General features: G+C 40.9%; 5 protein-coding genes across 8 annotated transcripts in view; 2 read left to right on the forward strand and 3 right to left on the reverse strand.

Moving 5' to 3' along the window:
- Positions 1–5,913, reverse strand: part of arap2 (ArfGAP with RhoGAP domain, ankyrin repeat and PH domain 2) — a 119,935-nt gene extending 114,022 nt beyond the window's left edge. For all 4 annotated transcript variants that reach the window (XM_086059828.1, XM_086059829.1, XM_086059830.1 and 1 more), the window contains exons 1-3: positions 5,693–5,913; positions 3,426–4,172; positions 1,870–1,952 (exon numbers count right to left, since the gene is read on the reverse strand). In XM_086059828.1, coding sequence (XP_085915954.1) covers positions 1,870–1,952; positions 3,426–4,126 — 784 coding nt within the window. In that variant the 5' untranslated portion in view covers positions 4,127–4,172; positions 5,693–5,913. The remainder of the gene's footprint in view (positions 1–1,869; positions 1,953–3,425; positions 4,173–5,692) is intronic.
- Positions 5,914–6,457: 544 nt separating this feature from the next.
- Positions 6,458–10,788, forward strand: LOC147159558 (membrane-spanning 4-domains subfamily A member 4A-like). Its single transcript, XM_086060334.1, has 7 exons — positions 6,458–6,570; positions 6,740–6,852; positions 6,927–7,034; positions 7,687–7,740; positions 7,825–7,980; positions 8,812–8,934; positions 9,032–10,788. Exons 1-7 carry the CDS (start codon positions 6,564–6,566, stop codon positions 9,068–9,070), a joined length of 600 nt encoding a protein of 199 aa, XP_085916460.1. The 5' UTR covers positions 6,458–6,563; the 3' UTR covers positions 9,071–10,788.
- Positions 10,247–12,644, reverse strand: slx1b (structure-specific endonuclease subunit SLX1B). The gene is made up of 5 exons (XM_086060333.1): positions 12,120–12,644; positions 12,003–12,054; positions 11,033–11,350; positions 10,638–10,853; positions 10,247–10,407 (listed from the first exon to the last, which is right to left on the reverse strand). Exons 1-5 carry the CDS (start codon positions 12,290–12,292, stop codon positions 10,354–10,356), a joined length of 813 nt encoding a protein of 270 aa, XP_085916459.1. The 5' UTR covers positions 12,293–12,644; the 3' UTR covers positions 10,247–10,353.
- Positions 12,645–13,108: 464 nt separating this feature from the next.
- LOC147159560 (bolA-like protein 2) lies at positions 13,109–13,990 on the forward strand. The gene is made up of 4 exons (XM_086059821.1): positions 13,109–13,225; positions 13,417–13,481; positions 13,579–13,676; positions 13,769–13,990. Exons 2-4 carry the CDS (start codon positions 13,419–13,421, stop codon positions 13,866–13,868), a joined length of 261 nt encoding a protein of 86 aa, XP_085915947.1. The 5' UTR covers positions 13,109–13,225; positions 13,417–13,418; the 3' UTR covers positions 13,869–13,990.
- A 1,383-nt stretch (positions 13,991–15,373) lies between these two features.
- Positions 15,374–19,936, reverse strand: LOC147159561 (protein C-ets-2-like). Its single transcript, XM_086058965.1, has 7 exons — positions 19,803–19,936; positions 19,484–19,603; positions 19,188–19,391; positions 19,039–19,113; positions 16,908–17,114; positions 16,707–16,825; positions 15,374–16,626 (listed from the first exon to the last, which is right to left on the reverse strand). The coding sequence occupies exons 1-7, from the start codon at positions 19,819–19,821 to the stop codon at positions 16,417–16,419; spliced, it is 954 nt and encodes a 317-aa protein (XP_085915091.1). The 5' UTR covers positions 19,822–19,936; the 3' UTR covers positions 15,374–16,416.
- Between the last annotated feature and the right edge of the window lie 60 nt (positions 19,937–19,996).

Genomic DNA, 19,996 nt, shown 5'->3' on the forward strand with positions numbered 1-19,996 from the left:
CATTCTCATAAGAATCGCGATTCTCATTTAGTACGATTCAGAATCGATTTCAAATGTCCAAAATCGATTTTATTGAAATTATTTTCTGTGTGTGCCTTTATTTGGAGCGCTGTTCATGTTGTACCCGGTTTGGCCACTGAGGGGCAGTGTGGTTCCACGCGGACTAATACACTGTTAAGTTGTAGCCACAATAGAGAGTAGAAGGAAAAAGTCACGATCAAGTTATTCCAATAAAAGTTGTTTTTTTTCAGCATGGAGCCGTTCTTTTGAGTGATTAAAGTAGCGCGCTAATTAGCATTAGCGAGTCAGACTGGAGTAGATCATTACAATTCCTTGCACATCTATAGATTGACGCAAAAAGCGTTCCGAATCGAAAATTGATTCTGAATCGAATCGCAGGCCCAAAAATCGGAATCGAATCGTGAGACATTCAAAGATTCCCACCCCTAGTAATCACCATTTAAAAATAGCTATACAAGATACATTTTCTGCACAACAGTGACATTGACGCTGACATTTTTTGGTTTAGTGACGCTCTGTGAATTTGATTTAATGTGACAAAGGCTTTGATGATTCACGTCATCCTTGAAAGCGTTCTATGTCATCAGATTCGTCACGTTTCATTGCAATGTCATACTACGGGAGCCCGTTGAAAAGAGATGCAGTGCTGCCATCTGCTGGCAATAGTTAGAGGGTGCTTTAGGATTTTACAACCCCAATGACAAGGCAGCTCTGCACAGACGTTCCACTGCCCATTGAGGAGAGGGGAGAAAAACGTAAACGTCAATTGACGTTTTTGGCGGCATTCATTTGGATTTTAGTATATGTCAATAAACGTTTTTGGCGGCAAAAGAGTTGAAATAGTTCAGGATTTTTCATTACAGTTAATAGATTTTTTTATTTAGATTTTGATTTTTGTTGTTTAAATTAAAGTACTTTTAGTTTTTAGAGTTTGTTACCTTTTATTAGTTTGTCTTATTTTTCTTAAATGCTTCACTTTCAATTTCCGTTTAATTATTGTTAGTTTTAGTTAGTTTGATAAACAAAATGTAGTTTCAGGTACCGTTTTTTTTTTTCCAAACACTCTTTTTTTTAGTTTTCGTCCTTTTGTTTATTGTTATTTTTAATTACGTATCAAAACCATGCTTGGCTGATTATTCTGTCTGTAAATCTGTTTTGGGAGCCATATTGCAAACGCCAGAAAAAGAAAAAAAAACAGTTCTGTACTGCACAAATTAACTTATTTCCATAGGGTGTGTTATATTTATAGCAGCTGATTGTGGGAATGGGGCCAACGTGCATATACGCACAATATACATATATGTGATCGGAAACATCTGACGGGATGCGTGCGACTTGGGGGAGGTGAGTTTCCGGTTGCCAGCACCGGGAACGTCTCTGCTCCCTCTTTACCGTCATCTGAGCCTGTTTTGCATCCATCTTCTCTTTTTCACAACTCTCCAGTGCCTTTCACCTTCTGTTCAGAAAGGGAAAACAAGGCCTACTGACATATTTGAGGCTCTGGAAAAGATGGATGACAATTCTTTGGGTCCGGCAACCATTCACTTCCAGTCCAATAATTCCACCATTTCGTGTAAATCCTACTTTGTCAAGAGGACCACAAAAAAAAAAAATCCAGCACAAAAAAAAAGTTCTTCAAAGCTGCCAGACAGGAATACAGACTCAGGTCTCACTAGTCCTTGAGATGTGCGCCGCCGCTTCCCGCGACACAGCCGGCAAACACCAGACTCGCCCCCCCCCCCCCCTTCCGTTCTTTCATCCGGGCAAACAAGAGCGCCGCCGACTCCACCGCGGAATGAAATATTCATGGCACGTGCCAAGTGAATGCAGCTGCAAGACGGCGTGTACCTTTCTGTGTGCCGTTTGCACCGGAGGGACCCCCGCAGACGTCCGGGTGTTCGGGCCCGCTCGTTTGCACTGGCGGCGCGCGCCTGGGAAGGGAAGAGCACCAACAAGCGCAATGAAAAACAACTGCTAACGCTGAGAGTTACTTCCAAAAAAAAGTGCAGCGCTCGCTATTGAAGTCACACCAGCAGTCTTGTATAAAGTATACCTGAAATCAACGCTTGAGTAAAAAGTACAAGTATCGTCACCGGAAATAACTTTGGTATAAGTTGTAGAAAGTTACTTGAGTAAAGGTTCTTAGACAAGTGGTTTGGGATCATTCAGAGTTAACCTTGATTTCAGTTCCTGCTAATAGAGGTAGACCGATAATCGGCCCGGCTGATAATCGGCGTCGATATTCAGCATTTTTGGAATATCGGCATCGGCCTGTTTTTTTGGTTTTGATGGCCTATAAATTAAAAACTGGGCGCTTTTCTCCTCCGTCTGCTCAGAGTCTGTTGACAGCTTTGGCCCGCCCACAGCACCATGTGATTGGTTGCTCGTGCAATGCTAACAGCCAATAAGAAGCGGAGGCTCGGCTCTACTCTAGACGCTCACATGCGGAAGAGAAAATCGATTGCAGACGGGCAGTGTCGGAGGGAAAAAAAAGGAATTAGTTACTCATTACTTGCTTAAAAAAAGTAACTGAGTTAGTAATTGAATTACTTCATAATAAAATCATTACCAGGCAGAGTAACTATTTTCACTACTTTAAAAAAACAAACAAAAAATTTCTCTCAAATAATTTTGATTTTTACTTCTTTTTTTTTTATTATTATTATATTTTTATACAAGGAATTCAATTGATGTCCAGTCGATAGGGTGTTAAATATTTATGTCACACAAATGCCTCACTCCATGACATATCATAATAATAATAATAATAATAATTATGGGTGTGAATTGCCTAGTACCTTGCGATTTGATCTGTATCACGATTCATAGGTCACGAATCGATAAGTCAATTATTGTGATTTTATTTTATTTTTTACAAACATTTTGAAAATACTCGTCAGTAAACTTGTACATGTACACTGTAAGATTTGTATGAAAATGTACTTCAGGCTTATAACTGCATTTAACAAACAGGTTAGAATCTGTCTCGTGTTTGAACAGCATTGGAATCAAATATGAAGGCTTAATGTTCCATTAATATAACATCCTTCCACGCTAACCCCGAGTAAGACATTTTGTTGAATATTTCCATCAAAAATTGATCTTTAAAAATCCATGCATGTGAATCGATACGAGAATTGCGTGCTGTAATGTCGCGATATATTGCCGAATCGATTTTTTTTTAACACCCCCAATAATAATCATCATCATCATAAAAATGAATACTGTCTATATGGTGATTTGTGGCACATAATGTCATCTATACTGTCGGTAATGAAGCCTGCTCAGATGAGAGGCTAAACATCTTTTAGGACGACCACAACAGCTCGCCAGCTGCCGTCGATTCAACGCCCTGAAAGTGAAACCACGTGGATGGAAGCCAAAATGGGATCGCCGGAGACTACCTGTCTTGTTGCGGGATGTCAGGCACAGGTCGGTGCCTCAGCCGGTAAGAGCGAGTCGGCCGCGGACCTTTTGGGACCGTGGAAGCGTTGTAGAGGGCGTTGTCCACCATGCTGCAGCAAGATGACCCTTGACCCTCGCCGGAGGTCGGGACATCGGGTTTAAAGGCGGCGTCTTCTGGCGGTATTTCAGAAGTTGGCAGTGAGTCTGTGCTGCTGGAGGAGGAGGAGGAGGAGGAAGCTGGAGGATCATCCAACATGGACGCTCGGATGTTCTCGGGGTTACGTCGAGCCGGTCGCGGCGGGCCGGCGGCGTCTTCCGTCCGTGCTCCGAGGCCAGCACCCGGAGGTAACGTCTGACTTCCTTCTAATTCCGACTGCTGGCATTCCATTGGACGGTAGCGCTGACAGGAACCGCCTCTTTTTTTATCCTCCAGGAAGATATTTCTCGGGTACAGTGTTGGTTTCTTCGCTTCCTCTTCCTGATTTTGCTTCTTGACGCCCAGCGCCTCCAAACCTCGAAGGATGCGCCTGCGGTGCCCGGTCGGGAGCACGTTGAGCTCTCGCAGGCGCTCGTCTGTGAGGTCCGCGCAGTCTTCCGGCGATCTGTAGCCGCCTTGTTGGAAACATGCCGCGTACTGGGAGAGGTGGAGGGTGCGAAGCCAGCGCTCCAGCTCCCGGCTCGGCTCCGGGGCTTCCAACATGACGCTCTAGCGCAACATCCGGCGGGACTCGGGAAAGCAATTTGCACTGAAAAGAAAAGAGGTTGGTCAGGTAAAAAGGCTGCTCGCTGCGAGCGTGACGAGACACATTTGCGACACGGCTCGACGAAACAGCAGGAAACGGCTGTGAGGCAATACGTCCCGCCGTCCTCATCGCACAGCGGCTTTCGTGGCTTGGAATGTACGCAACAAGGCCTTGTGCTTTCCCAGCATTTGCTCAAAAGTGAACAGCGTTTTTGTTGTCTTGCGGTCGCACAAAGATATCATATTAAGTATGAGCTGTGCGCACTTCTTCTCTTTTGAGAAGCACAACTTCTGCTTTCCCGCGTGCGTATTTGGAGTGCAAAGACAAACGTGCATATTGCGTACGGGCTGAAGCATCTTTGCTTGAAAAACTATTCTATAATATGAATCTAAATCATCTGAATATACCACATTGCATGGTTTCAATATAATTTCAAGATCCTCTTAAGTTCACCTTAAATTTGTTAGTTTACATAAGTAGATATTTAAGGTTTCTGTACTTGACTATTTATTTTGCTGAAAACAGACTGTACTTTCTACTCATTATTTGTAAGTGTTTTTTTTTTCATTTTCTGCAGATGACTTCTGATGAAGCGTATTGCATTCACTTGAAGAAAAAAAAAAGTTTTTCTGACTGACCTTTGTTTTTTTGAGTATTTTTTTTCTGTTTTTCTGAATATTTTTTTCTGTTTTACTGAATATTTTTTTCTGTCCAAAAAAATATTCCGAAAAACGGGGGGGAATTATTTTTAAAAACTGGGGGGAAAATTATTTAAACAAAACAAAACAGAAAACAAATATTTAAAAAAACAGGGGGGGAAATATTTTAAAAAACTGATTTTTTTTAAAATTAATAATAGTTTTTTTTTTTACCTCAGAATTCCAAGTGACTTGATGCAGACTGGGTAATAGCGGAAGCTGACTTTTTCCCGCATACCTCCATATGCAATAAGATGGTCATGTTTTCTTTCTGTCTCTCAATAAAGGAATGAATGTGTATACTGTATTGTGGTTTGTTCTCTAATCTCTGAGAGAAAACCCCTTTAAAAAATATTCAGAAAAACTGAAAACTAATTATTTTATAAAACAGGGGAAATTACTCCAAAAAAACAGGGGGAAAAAATACTCCAAAAAACAGGGAAAAAATATTCTGAAAAACAGAGAAAATATATTTTTTTAAACAGAAAAAAATACTCCAAAAAACAAAGTTCCCCCCCAAAAATTGTACTCCTATTTATGATACTACTTTTGCGTAAATACAGCAATTCAATCCGTTCTACTTTGTTTACACAAGTATCTGCACTTCTACTCAAGTATGGAGTGTGCGTATTTTTAACCACCTCTGCATGTTTACAATGGAAGAGAACGTGAATTACTAATATAAACACGAGTGTCATGAAGGAAAGCAGCCGAGAAGGGGCGTGTCCAGAACGCTATCTATCGCGTTCTGTTGCGCACCACAAGTCTAGCAGAGTTTTGTTGACCATAACGACGCACACGGACAACACCTTAGCCCAGACTCACCTGCACACGCAACACGAGGACTTGACCGCGCCAAGTTGCCCACCAAATCCGATCGAGTGGTTTCCTGTGCGTAATTTGGTGCGCCACGCCCCCTTTGCACACGATTAGTTACCGTCCACTATTTCTGCATCTTAAGTAATTTAAGATCAACCACCCACACACACACACACGGTTCCAAAAGTGCACATGCAAGCTTCCTGGTTCCAAGTACAAGGTGAGGCCGAGCGTGACGCGTCGCCTCGGCGTGTCCGGGCTTGAGCTCCACACCCCACCCCGCCCCCGGCCACATTATATTCAACACAGTCTGGAATGCAAGGTCGCTAAAAGATATGTTCACTTGGGTCAACAGAAACAATACATTTAGCATTAGCATATTAGCTAACAGGGTTCATAGCCTGTACTCGTGTTAAAACATTGATTTCTTACGGTAATTGGAAGGTGTTCTTTTTTTTCAACAATATTTTTAAATGTGTTTAAATGTGCTGCACAAACACAGCAAAATATATTTTATTAAATATTTATTTATTTTAATGGCTCATGGGAGGAAGGCGTAATGTTGCTTTTTGATCTGATTGAATTTTGATGATAAATGTCATAAATATTTATAATGCAGCTTTCCTATAATGCAACTGAGTTCTTTTAGCGTGCCTCTGCTGCCCTCTGGTGTTATTATTTTGTAGCTACGGCTCTTGTAAACTACGTTTCCCGGCATGCAGCGGGCGGGGGCGCCCCCAACAGGAAGTTGGAGGGGTTGCGATGTGACGTCACCGCCACTGGCTTCGAGAACCATAGTTAAGCCCCTCGCAGCAAACAAGGCACGGGTGGTGTTTTCTCTGTTGAAATCTTTTCAGTCGCTGCAGATTGTGTGATCATGGCAGGTAAAAACGACCGACCTCTTTTCACTTTTGACTCAAGAAAGTCAACAAATGGGAATTAAACGAGTTTATAATCTGGAGTGATGAAATCCAGATGTTGTGCCGACTTCAGGGTGATTGCAACACCACCATCAGTTTGGAACTGTTACTTTGGATTATTATTTTTTTCCAGATGAAGCGGTTGCATCGGATTCTTCGACCCAAAACCCGCTGGTGACCGTCACATTCCAGCGAGATGCCAACAGGAAGCAGAAGTACCTGGAGGCTGAGCCAAAAGCTCTTGGGGTCGGACTGTGCACGTGCAAAAAAAAAAAAGATCATTAAATAATAAAAATGTGTTTGTTTTATCTCGATCACAGATAACCCAGATTGCCCTGACCGTGCATCAGATATTGTGTTTGAGTATATTTCCAAACAACCACCGTAACTCTTGGATTAGAATCCCTTTCGTCATCTCATCGCTTCTGGTAAACCGGTGGTCAAATTCTTTGCGGACATAAAAGTCATTTAAAATAGAGTTAGCAATACATGACGGCCCAGCATAAGGAATACATTGACCATAAAAATTATGTTACCACTCTGTTAACTTACTGCTTATTGATTATTCAGATTAATGAAGTATCGGTTGTTTATACAGATATATATATATACTGGAATTGTAACTAGTGTTAGCCAAAATTAGCAATAGACTATACGGCTAAGCATAACGAGATATCACAAGGAGGCATACTTAGTTACTACTACTTCCTCTTTTTATTTATTATTATTATTATTATGGCCTTGTTTTTTTTTGTTTTTTTTCTTACAAATATTTACTTTAATCATGACTTTAATACTGCTTTAGCACTGGTTAGCGATAGCCTTGGGCCCGGCGTAGCAATTCGTCACAAAGGCACAGTTACCTCGATGGTTAATATTTTGCATAAACTAAAGATAAAAAAATAAATAATAATTTACCCATTTTCAATTGCTTATTTTATATTTACGCGATATTTATGGTTTTCATAGATTTTTGCAATAATTATGAATTTGTAACGGCATCAAAATAGGTAAGCGACAAACAATGGTGGAGCGCAAACCACCGATGCTCTGAAATTGTTTGTATTACTGTCATGACAGGTGCTTATAGCTGGGAGCGTCGCAATAGCAGCAAGGAACCTCCACCTGCCCACGGTGAGCGCGCCAACACCCCCCATGCCCATGTACTCATCACGTGATACGTGTGTGTGCTTATGTGTGTGTGTGTGTGTGTGTTAGTTAAGGGGCAATTTGGGGATGCAAATCGTGTCCAGTGCTGCCGCCTTCTTCAACGTGATCTGGCTCCTGGTGGACATTGAGACCCATTATTCCGATTGTTGGCACTATAGCGTTGATTACAATAGCACCACAGTTCAGGTCTGCCACGCCATCGACGTGAGTTGAAGTTTCAGTATCGCACTTTTTGGTCTTTTGGAAAATTTTATTGCAGCTAAATCAATGCTTATTATGTCCCAACAAAATTGCCCGTTATACCTATTTGGTGGCCACATGTTAGTATATTGTGGCTACAAAGTACTAGTTTGTGATCATGAAGGAGGTATAATGTGTGAGCAGCATGTATATGCGTTTACCCAGATATTAACTCATTCACTGCCATTGACGGCTATAGACGTCAAAAATTCATTTGAATTATTTCTATTAGTTTAACTTTTTTTTCTCACTTTTGTTAACAAGAGTATGAAAACCTGTTTATTGTACATTTAGAGCAGATATAAAATTTGTGATTAATTGTGAGTTAACTATTGAAGTCATGTGATTAATAACAATTTAAAAAATGTAATCGCCTGATGCCCCTAATTTAAAAAAAAGAAAAGATTAAAAAATTTAATTGTAATTAATCGCATGACTTCACTAGTTAACTCACGATGAATCACAAATTTTCTATCTGTTCTAAATGTACAATTAAAAAAATTCTAGATTTTCATACTCTTGTTAACAAAAGTAAGAAAAAAATGTGAAACTAATAGAAATAGTTCAATTGAATTTTTGACGTCTATAGCCGTCAATGGCAGCGAATGAGTTAAAATTGTTCATGGGAATGATATTAAACCCACAAACTTGGATTTCATGCCCAAGTTATACATATAAAAAAAACGTGCATATTAGGGCCACAAAATATGTGTGTACTAAATTAATGTTCAGCGTTTGACGAAATAAAAAGCTTTGAACGACTTTTAGATGAAATACAATTATTGTCACTTCCAGCGCACGAAGCGTCACCTCTTCGCACAGAACATGATCATCCAGCTCACTTTGTTCGCCATCTCCGTCACTCTGGCCGTTTACGCCTGTAAGGTGGTCAACTGCTGCGGGCCCGCCCCAAAAATGGTGAGTACACTAATGAGGGAAAAACAGGACATTTACAAGATGGAGGGATGAGAAGGCAAATTTGCTCAAATCCTACCTTGGCTTCTGTTTCATACAGCCAGTCATCATGTTGCAGACACCACCTGCCGAGCCGTGAGCACAACAGGATTCAATGATGTCTTTTAACTCATTCACTGCCATCGACGGCTATAGACGTCAAAAATGTATTTGAACTATTTCTATTAGTTTAACAATTTTCCCACTTCTCTTAACAAGAGTATGAATAGTTTTTTTTTATTAGAACAGATATCAAATTTGTAGTAGGTGGGTAGTAAGTGATGTCTGGTCAGTGCTGGATTTCACTTTCCTTTCTTTTCTTTTCTTTGATCCTTCCTCGGGTCTCCTGACAACCTCTTGGCTCTAGCTGGATTCTGAAGTATTTAGTTTGGGTGAACGGTATGGGATTTTTAATAAGTTTTAGGTGAAGTAATGAGTACACACTCACACGCACGCACACATGCACATTCAAAATAAAAATAAAAAAATTAAATAAAAAGAGAGAGAGAGCAATGATGTCAAATTGGTAAAGTTACCAAATGAACAATACTGAGGTCTCTCTCAAAAAAATAAAATACATTTAAAAAAATTTAAATTAAAATTAAAAAAGAACAGATATAAAATTTGTGATTAATCGTGAGTTAACTAGTGCAGTCATACAATTAATTACGATTAAAAATTGTAATCGCCTATTTTTTTAATAATCTTTTCTTTAAAATTTATTAAAAGAAAAGATTATTAAAAATTAGAGGCATCAGGCGATTAAAATTTGTAATCCTAATTAATCGCATAACTTCACTAGTTAACTCACGATTAATCAAATTTTATATCTGTTCTAAATGTAAAAAAAATATATCTAGGCTTTCATACTCTTAACAAAAATGTATAAAAAAAATGTTAAACTAATAGAAATAGTTCAAATTAATTTTTGACGTCTATTGCTGTCAATGGCAGTGAATGAGTTAATGAGAAAATATATCCTTCGTATATATTTTTACGTGCACTTATTAACTCAATTGTTCGTAAAGCTGGGATGAGCCCCGGGACAGCAATAGAGCCATTTCATTCATGAAAAGTCATAATCTTATGTGTTCTGTTTTCTAATAGCACTTTATGACTTTGTATATGCAACTGAGTGTGTGCCATTCATCTGAAAAATTGAATTCGTATTTTTTTCATGATTAACTTTCTCAATATACTCTACTGATTAGTCGAGCCGCCTTGCACAAAGTAGAGTTTGTATATATTGTGGCTTTAAAGCTGCACTACACCAGTATTAAATAAAACACATTTTATTGTGTTGTGAGAGCAGTGAAAACATAAATAAACATGATTGTAAACAATAGTTCATGATCGCGAGAGGTATGAAATGACGAAGGATGATTATGTGATTGTGAAAAAGGTAGGTCTTGTCTGTAGTTCATTCATCCAGTCGTCCTGTGAAAGACAAAGTCCACATTTAAAAAAAATTCATATGCAAGCTAATATTAGTGATGAGCCTCATGCGAATGTGCTTTGTTTGTGTTGAGTCGTTAAACGACTAAATACAGTTGCTTATGTAACATGGATTCACGACTGTGTACAAGTTAGATGTATGGTGTTGTTGATGCGGTCCTGTAATACAAAAAATATAATAATTTTTTTTTTTAAAAGCCAGGATGACTTACCTGTGATGCAGATGAGGTCAATTTGTCCAGGTCTCCCGCGCAGCCTTGCTTGAGGCGGATGAGATTCCCCCACAGCATGGAGCGATGGCAGGCCGGGCAGTGGCCCTCCACAGGCAGGATGTGGGACGGCTCGCGCCGCAGGAAATGCTTGGCGAGGCAGATCACGTGGCTGCACATTCTGCACGATGCGTGGACGCAGCGGAGCTTTTCCGAAGTCTGAGGAGAGCACAGGGTTAATCTATTTAACGCGGGTTTGGCATGGTTCAAAATGTCACCCGCCATTAGCTACATTTCAACGAGTCGCGGATGTTTGTGTTTCAACAAGTATTACTCATATCAAGTATGACGGTAATGCCACAGTGAAGTGTCATCGGGTTAAAGGTTCAAGCACTTGCCATAACGCGGCCTTTGCAGAGAAAACACCTTGAAGTCTCCTCCTGGTCTTCGCACCGATCCACCGGCCGCTGCTTCTTGACTTTGACGCCCCCGAAGGCGAGGGAAATGTGCAGCGGGGGCCGCAGAGCGGGCGCAAAGTCCACCTTGTACTCCCACTTAAGCCAGCGGGCCGTCAGAGGGAGCCTGCTCCATGGGGCCACACGCAGCATGTTGGAAACCACGCGCCAGTGAAACTGGAGGCTGGACTCCTTCCTGGTGCGGCGGGAGATATGCGCGAGACGCCTGGAGGAGTGTGGGTTCTGCCACGCCCACTCAAACTGATGACAAGACACAAGAAATCCATTTAACCATATCAAAGTGAATATTTGCTACTTTGGAAGCTCGCCACCAAGCGCTACTTTGCCGTGAATCCCGAGAGAACTACAAATACAAATTTGGCGCCAGTATATGTGTACCACCTCGCAGGAGCCACGTCCAGTGCATGACCCGGTCCTGCAACGGACCAATCAGAGCCATAACACTAGCATTGGAGTTGCTGGTCACGGCAAAATAGTCAATGCTTCATATTGTCTAAATTGTGTTGTCACGAATATGGCAACATTCAAAATAGAGATATATTGTGGGAAATTATCTTTTTGTATGCATACATACACGATGGGTCCAAGCTTGTTAGACTATGGTAAAATAAACAAGGCCCTGACCGATTAATCAGCAGGACTATTTAATCGGACAATATTAGCTCTGAAACATGGCTGATTTTTAATTTTTTTTGCCAATAACAATGAACATGAGTTAAAAATAAATAATTTACAATGAAATAAAATTTGAGACATTAACAGTTTGAAACACATTAGATAATTGGTAAATTCATTATAATTAATTTAATAGTGTTATTCCACTATTGAACAATGTTACATTAAACACAAAATTTAAAAAGAAAAAAAAATACATTTAACCCCCTTCACTTACTGTCAAGGCAGCGATGTCGGAGGGAAATCCATGTATGATGAGGACCATCTCCCTAGAACAGAAGCAACGTGTCAAAATGTACAGAAGACGTGAAATGGAAGCCAAGTGCGTACGTACCATGGTCCTCTACCGCTGGTCCTCTTCGCGCCTCCTTTGTGTCGCCCCGCATTGTGTTGTCGAATCCTGCGTTCAGGATCCACGGTGAAACCGATGTATATTCGCCCTTTAAACTTGGGGTTGAGGCAGTATAGCATGTACACGCCAAAGAAGTTTTCGACCTCCTGTACCATTGAACGAGTTTTAGTAAAGACGAACGACTGTTGAATTGCCTCAATAACACTTATAAACCGGTTTTTTTTATATTCTCCCCCAAAAAAGTTCACAATCTTTGAGAATCGTCCAATTCATAAACAAACAGTCCATATGTTATATGGACCTCATGATTTGGGAGTCCATTCGATTGCCTGTTTTTAATTATGTAAAAACATGCCTCGATGTGGGACTGTCAAACAAAAAGTACAAAATATTTAAATGGATATAATGCCGCTTAAGTTATTTGTATGTCTCTTTAATGAAAATACTGTTTTTATGTCTATATGAAGGAGAAATTTAAATTAGGCATCCATCGATGTTCTACTTCAAAAATATAGACCCCGCTCAAGATCTTACAGAGGATCTTATTGGCTGTGGTTGTTGCCGATCGCTGCTCTGTGATTGGATCTTTCACAGGACCTTATGTTTTGAAACTGAAATACGTCTATCAAAAACGTTTCAAAATTGACTACATACTGTTTGTTTTGTCCAACATAATACGCGCAATACATATTTGTTTCCCTATATTTTTAGATAACGTCGTTTCAACACCGACTATATATTAAAAAGGAAACTCAAGACTATAAACAGGAAACACTCCCAATTAGTAGTCCATAAAGATTGCCTGCTTTTAGTAAAAACTTGCTTTGTTATAGTGTCAACAAAAAATAACATCTATTTTAGTCAACGCTGTATTTGTATGTATTTGGTATATGCTGGGGGAGGGGGGGTGGTATTATGTTGTTGTTTTTCCTACGAGTGGAAGAAGCATTCAAAGTCAGGCATTCAACGACCCTGTCTCAAGATTTTCCACAGAATCTGATTGGCTATCGTTCCAGCGATGTGATTGGATCTTTCACAAGACCACATGTATCGAAACTGAAATTATCCGGAAGGCAATCTACGTTACAGTATGTATTTTATATTTGTTTTAACGTGAAATACAGTCGATTCTCATTACGCATTAGCTTTAAATTTAGATGTAAAATAACGCAACGTTTGGTTGCAGTCTAGTTTACGAGACACGTCTTCGATTGTCATATTTATTCAGCAGGGTAATATTGGACAAAACAAAAACGTCACCTGCTTTTTGATGTTGCAGACATGGCCATAACATCCGATCACATCCGGGATAAACTTAAAACGGAGCTTGCGGCGGAGTATGTGGTAGGTGACTGTGATGCTCATTCATCCATCCATTCCATCCAGTAAATATTATGATGAGTCATCAGCACGAATATTTGTGCGTGTGTGTGTCCTGCAGGACGTGGAGGACATGTCTCTCAACAGATGTGCAACGAGCTTTAAAGTGATTGTGGTGTCTTCCCAGTTTGAGGGCAAGCCCCTCTTACAGAGACACAGGTACACTTGACTCGTTGGACACTCAAATCAAATAACTTCACCAGAATGATAATGATTTTTGATACAGTATTAACGAGGTGTGTCACTTTTAGGATGGTGAACACCTGTTTAGCAGAGGAGCTGAAAGACATCCACGCGTTAGAACAGAAGACCCTCACACCAGAACAGTGGGAGAAACAGAAGTCTAAATGATATTGCTACTTTGTATTGTGTGGTAATCGCAACAAGAGGCAAGCAAGTGATGTTACGGTTCCCGTGCAGATTGTACAAGTGCATTTGAAAAATGCTGCTGGCAATAAAACAGATGTTCTTGCTTTTTTTGTCCAGTATCTTTTATTCTTGCAAGCCATGGTCAGTCTGGGAACTTATTGATTTCATGGTCAGCCATGCGAGGTGATATTGATGACATCACAGCTGTATGTTATGTCGGCAAGAATATGGGACACTGGCACCTCTTGAGTCCATCCAAAAGCATAAAGAAAGCTTTTAGGTTTCATCAACAAAAAAAAAATTTTTTTTACATGCAATATAGCAAAAGTATGTGAAACCCGAGGCTACGAATTCTCATATCTGGGCTGATATGAACAATATCTCACACACAAGCGTTCTCATAAGATTTTTTATTTATTTTTATTTGTCATCGGTCCAAGGTAACACTTTTCCAAAGAGTGACCCCCCCCCCCAAAAAAAATAGAAGGCTGCAAGAACACGATGCAAAATGCTCACTGAGGTTTAGAAGAATCCCAGAGTGTTGAGAAAAATAATTTTTCGATATCTCAGGAAGAAAAAGGAAGAACGTATATCATTGGATGACACCACAAAGAATGTCGCCGCTGTACAAAAACAAACGTTGTGACAGGTTTGCAAAAGAAACGATTAAGTGGGCAAAATGGATACAAACACTGTGGGGAACACAATAGCTTGGGGTTGCAAATCGCAACGTTACCTCGGGGCCTGGACGCAAAAATGAATTCCAAAGTTTATGAAGACGTTTTGGAGTAGAATTTAAGACCTTCGGACTCACAGTTGACGTACTTTTGTTTTCATTGCAACTCTTATTTACATACCCATGTCCATACGCAGTACATGTTATTTCACATATGGTTAAGTGTTTCTAGAATACTGTATATCTTAAAATGTACAAATCCTCTGTAGATTTCCATACACATTTCTATTTTTTTTTATGTGTGCGTGGTTGTTTCCCTGAAGAAATCATTTTTGCTAATTTGCTTCCATTTTATACGACGGATCCATGTTAACTGGAGGGTATAAATGTATGCATCTGCCATCTTCTGGCTTTTTGGTGCACACCTGAACCGTGAAGGCACCGTTCAGTGAACAGTGAGACACTGTTACCTTCTACTTACGTATTTTATTTTCACCCCGGGGGCGTTCGTGGACGACGTCGGTCACTTTCTGTCGACACCGAGGCTAAATATTGGGAGTTTTTATGCCCACACGCACACTTCACACTTGGTCATGAGGACAAAGACAACCCCCCCGACCCCGATCCCCCTTTCCATTAGGGAAAGTGGCGGAAGTAATCCGCACACACTCGCTCGCTGCGCGAGACCTTGTTCACTGATTTGTAAAATTAAATCAGCTTCTGATTTCATGCGACAAATCTGCCATTGGATGGTATCACAAAGTGCACGCCTTTTCTGTAAACAAACACAGTACAGCTCAGCTTCTGGATGAAAACGACTGTGGTCGAAACGCAGCTTCCGGCAGATAGAGGCACACAAACAAATGATATCATTTGTCTTTTCAAAGCACAATTTCGATAGCTCTTTCCTAAAAAGAAGATAAACTATTGATGTTTGGGCTTCCAGAAAAGAAGCAAAGTATCGATGTTACACTGCTGCCGTTTCCGAAAAAAGAAGACGCAACTTTTTTGGGGTTCTGAACTCATTCACTCCCAGCCATTTTCACTGAAGCAATCTCCTTCGCTCCCGGCTGTTTTAATGTATTTTGACCATTTCTTCAACAGTTCTTTGCAGTTGAGAGCCTTCTGTGCGCTCTAGCGTTAAAAACAAAAACTTATAAATGCGTCTTTGGGACACTTAAAACATTTAAAATAGAACGTATGTATACGTTTTTGGGAGCAAATGAGTTAAGAAGATGATTTTGGTTCTTAAGAATACTAACTATTGGTGTTGGTAATTCAAAAAGATTTAAGCTCTTTCCTTACTGTGAAGGCAAACTTTATGTTTCCCCAAAAAGCAAAAATGTCATCGATGACATCGAAAACATAAGCAGATTGTCTTGCATTTTGCTTCCTTATGTGAACTTCAAAGGTATGTGCCAAACTGTTTTTTGTTTTTTTTTTGCGCCTCCCCTGCACTTAACATTTATGTGGTTTCACCATTATAACCTGATCTTGACTGTATACATGATCATTCGTTAAAAAAAAAAAAAACCCACCTCAAAAATGGAAAAGGGAAAAGATCATTATGAAATCCACAGGAGCAGAACACCCCCAACGGCTTGACCTGTCTATTTTGCGCACACTTGAGGGCTTTTGGACAAGTTAATGGAAGAAGGCTTGTGAAAGAACACCGCGTGAATATACGTTCAATTAGTCCAGCAAGCAGCTGAGCTCCTCTTCAGAACACAACCTCCTAATTTGACATCGGAAGGATTTCATTGGATGGTTTCCCCCCCCGGTAACAACCCCCCCTGATATTCACCGCGATTATCACGCTGTGCCCAGTTAAATATGCGTTCGATTTTACTCCCTTTAGTTCGCGGGCCTGATGTCCAACATGGCGTGCAGCTCGCCGGGCTCGTATCCCAGCAGCCCTTGCAGGTTGCAGACGAAGCGGTAGACGTAGCGCTTGCCCACCGTCTTGCGGATGATGTTCTTGTCGTAGTAGTAGCGCAGGCCGCGGCTCAGCTTCTCGTAGTTCATCTTGGGCTTGTGCTTACGGCGGCCCCACAGCAGCGCCACCTGGACGGCGATATTACTGAGTGGACTCCCAACTTGGGACATTTAAGTTGCCAGACGTTGGAAGGGTAAAATCGGTTCACCTCGTCCGGGTCAGTCAACTTGAACTCCCAGCCGTCTCCGGTCCAGCTGATGCACGACTGGCAGCTGCGGTCGGTCAGCAGCTCCAGTAAGAACTGCCACAGCTGGATGGGCCCGCTTCCTGTTAAATAAAACAAAAATCCCGTCATCCTTGCACACACACACACACACACACACACACATGCGCACGCGATACGACTCACCGGTGTAACCGGCCAAGATGGCCGCCGGGATGACAGCCGAGCCGGCGTCTGCCTTGTCGCCCACGTACTCCTTGAAGCTTTTGTAAGGTTGCGCTAAAGTGAACACGTGCCCGCACTGCCTCTCGTCCACCGCCGCCTCCGTATGGTGGACGCCGCCCGTCCACATCAGGGAGATACCGTGAGACATCTCGGCTTCGGAATCGGTCTCTGCGAGTACAAAAGCGACAACACTGTGTTATTTCTTCTAATAGTTTATGCCTGTATCTCATCATAGTGTCCCTTTTATAATGAAAATCAACCTCAAACATTTCTTAACAATATCTTATGTTATGCGAGACCTCACTAGTCGAAACATGATATTCTGATTAATATCACATTGGTGGAATATAAGCGATGAAGCAAAATCCAGCCGTTTTTAATCCATCTCAGGCCACGGCCAATCACAGCTTACCTGTTTTCTGAAGTTGAGCTGTGATTGGTTGTTACCTGAGACCTGAGCAACTGTGATGTCATCTTCAGTGGACAGCAAGTGGCAAAATGGCCGCCCCCTGAGATGGATTAAAACGGCTGGATTTTGCTGCTTAACTCATATTCCACTAATGCAATATATATGTATATATATTTTTTTTTATGTTTTTTTTGGGGGGGAGAGAGAGAGAGAGCTCAGAATTGTTAATTCAGTAATCTTACCGATTCGACATGTCCTCATTATTGTTCTCTTTTTTTCTCTCTCTATTTTTCTCTTTTTTTTTGTATGTGCGGGTGTGTGTGTGTGCTCATTAATTCACCCAAAACCTATTAAAAATCCCATACCGTTCACCTAAACCGAATACTTCAGAATCCATCTAGAGTCGTGAGATTGTCAGGAGACCCGAGGAAGGATCAAAGAAAAGAAAGGAAAGTGAAATCAAGCACCGACCAGACATTACCCACTACCCACCGGGTTACCAACCAGAATCTTTCACCAACCCCAGAAACATCTCAATTCCAACAAATTAGGGAGACCTCAAGAGACCAAAGGAAAGACTGAGGAAAGGAAGGAAGGAAGGATAGATGAAGCTAATGCAATATTAACCCGAATACCATATTTAGACTAGTGGGGCTGCATATATCATATTATTGTCAAAAAAACAAGGGGGTTGACTTCCCGTTTAACTCATTCACTGCCATAGACGGACGGCTATAGAAGTCAAAAATTCATTTTAACTATTTCTATTAGTTTTCCACTTTTATTAAGATAAAAAATATATATATTGTACATTTAGAATAGATATAAAATTTGAAAAATGAATCGTCTGACGCAATAAAAAAAAATAAAAAATAGGGGCGTCAGGTGATTAAAATGTTTTATTGTAATTAATCGCATGACTTCACTAGTTAACCCACGATTAATCACAAATTGTATATGTTCTAAATGTAAAATAAAAAAATTTAGGTTTTCACACTCTGGTTAACAAAAGTGGAAAACAATTTTAAACTCATAGAAAGAGTTCAAATGAATTTTTGACGTCTGTAGCCGTCAATGGCAGTGAATGAGTTAAGAATGTGCCATCCATGATAATTAAGAATTGTGACTTGCTTACTTATGTGAAAACAACCTCCTGTAGTAATTTCCCTTCATCATCTGGGAAACTCATCACACCCGTCTGAAAAGTGATGCTTTAAACTAAACATAAAAACGGAATGTTCAAAACAATTTGTACATGCCCGACGTTCCCACAATTCCACATTTTCCATGAAAAAAATAATCCAATTGAAATTACCTGAGATTATCCTGTTAACATTGAGCACATATTGGACATTTTCTGTATTCTTAAAATTTGCACATTTGTTGTTGACTTAATTCTTTCCACATTTCACACACTTCCCAACATTCAGCTCATTGTGGATATTTTGGGAACTATTTTTACATGCTCCCAGGATCCCCCCCAAAAAATGTCTAAATGAATCAAGAAATTTTACAAAAACAATTCTCAACCCTTTTAAACCATTCCACCACCAGAAATTCTGCTCATTAATGACATTCAGGCTACCTTTTGTGATATTCCATAAATTCCCAATTCTCACATAATTCCACGAGAAAGTTCCCTCATTTATCAAAAACATTTGACTAACTCGCTATGTAGCATACCTTGATTGTTTGGAGCCTGGCAGGGAGATGACACGGCGGATATGGATAGTGCAGCACCGCAGTCACGATCATGATCTGGTGATGAGAAGACATTTAGCGGCGATGGCCACAAAGTCAGGGTGCAAAACTTATAACGTTAATTTTTGAACCCCGTCTCATGATCTCCAGGTGTTCCCACAGAATCTCCCCAGCGGTGCAGTCGGACATAAGGCTCAGGAAAGCCTCGCGGTCCAGCCGGCACAGCTCGTAACCCTGAAGGCCCTTCAGGTCCGAACCCAACGAGTGCAGCCCGAACTCGGCCCGGCACCAGTCCAGCCAGTGGTTCACCTCCCAGTCGGACCACAAAGTGGGATCTGGAGTGGAGGGAAGGAGTGAGAGAGTCCCGGGTCCCACAAATTCAGTGAATATCCTTCGGAATTGACATGGCGCTGATTTTGTGTTTCACCTTGCGGGAAACGATGGGTGAGCCTCTCCTGGGTGAAACCGGCAAAACTGGCTCTCAGAGCCTCGCACAGAACCTCCTTGCTGGTCGGGGTGAGCGGGGGGACCTCCAGGGGGTCCATTTCTGTCACATGAAAACATTTTTAAAAACAAAACGACCATCTAAATACGCCTCTTGAATTATTTAACAGGAGACCTTGTAATTTTTCTGTCTACATTGTACATTTTGTGTGTCCGTGTCAGTAAATAAAATATTTACGGACAATATTTCAAACACATCATTTAATACATAATTATAAAAAAATTTAAAAAAAACATCTTACCGTAGGCACTGCAGTCCATACCAGTGTGTGAGGAGACAACAGGTGAGACGGCAAATGGACGGAGGCTGGAAGGGGGCAGTCGATTTAACAGGAGGGGAGGGGTCTTGAGCTGATTGACAAGTGTCAATCACCAATTGAGTGGGCGGGGCATAGAGCAGATGCATTTGATGCGGAGGGTCGTAAAATGTCAAGCT

The sequence above is a fragment of the Leptonotus elevatus genome, chromosome 17 (genome assembly GCF_054856555.1).
Source record: "Leptonotus elevatus isolate MCC_2025b chromosome 17, RoL_Lele_1.0, whole genome shotgun sequence".
NCBI lineage: Eukaryota > Metazoa > Chordata > Actinopteri > Syngnathiformes > Syngnathidae > Leptonotus > Leptonotus elevatus.

What these genes read in the sequence shown, in the direction of transcription:
- LOC147159558 (XM_086060334.1), top strand. An exon ending in CTGAGCCAAAAGCTCTTGGG is followed by an intron (nt 6,853 to 6,926) that starts GTCGGACTGTGC and finishes TCTCGATCACAG; the next exon opens with ATAACCCAGATTGCCCTGAC. An exon ending in TCGTCATCTCATCGCTTCTG is followed by an intron (nt 7,035 to 7,686) that starts GTAAACCGGTGG and finishes CTGTCATGACAG; the next exon opens with GTGCTTATAGCTGGGAGCGT.
- slx1b (XM_086060333.1), bottom strand. Translation starts at nt 12,292, where the DNA reads ATGGTACAGGAGGTCGAAAACTTCTTTGGCGTGTACATGCTATACTGC. An exon ending in ACCAGCGGTAGAGGACCATG is followed by an intron (nt 12,055 to 12,119) that starts GTACGTACGCAC and finishes CTTCTGTTCTAG; the next exon opens with GGAGATGGTCCTCATCATAC. An exon ending in TCTGCAAAGGCCGCGTTATG is followed by an intron (nt 10,854 to 11,032) that starts GCAAGTGCTTGA and finishes TGCTCTCCTCAG; the next exon opens with ACTTCGGAAAAGCTCCGCTG.
- LOC147159560 (XM_086059821.1), top strand. Translation starts at nt 13,419, where the DNA reads ATGGCCATAACATCCGATCACATCCGGGATAAACTTAAAACGGAGCTT. An exon ending in AGCTTGCGGCGGAGTATGTG is followed by an intron (nt 13,482 to 13,578) that starts GTAGGTGACTGT and finishes TGTGTCCTGCAG; the next exon opens with GACGTGGAGGACATGTCTCT. An exon ending in CCCCTCTTACAGAGACACAG is followed by an intron (nt 13,677 to 13,768) that starts GTACACTTGACT and finishes TGTCACTTTTAG; the next exon opens with GATGGTGAACACCTGTTTAG.
- LOC147159561 (XM_086058965.1), bottom strand. An exon ending in CCTGGAGATCATGAGACGGG is followed by an intron (nt 19,114 to 19,187) that starts GTTCAAAAATTA and finishes TCTCATCACCAG; the next exon opens with ATCATGATCGTGACTGCGGT. An exon ending in AGTTGACTGACCCGGACGAG is followed by an intron (nt 16,627 to 16,706) that starts GTGAACCGATTT and finishes ATCGCCGTCCAG; the next exon opens with GTGGCGCTGCTGTGGGGCCG.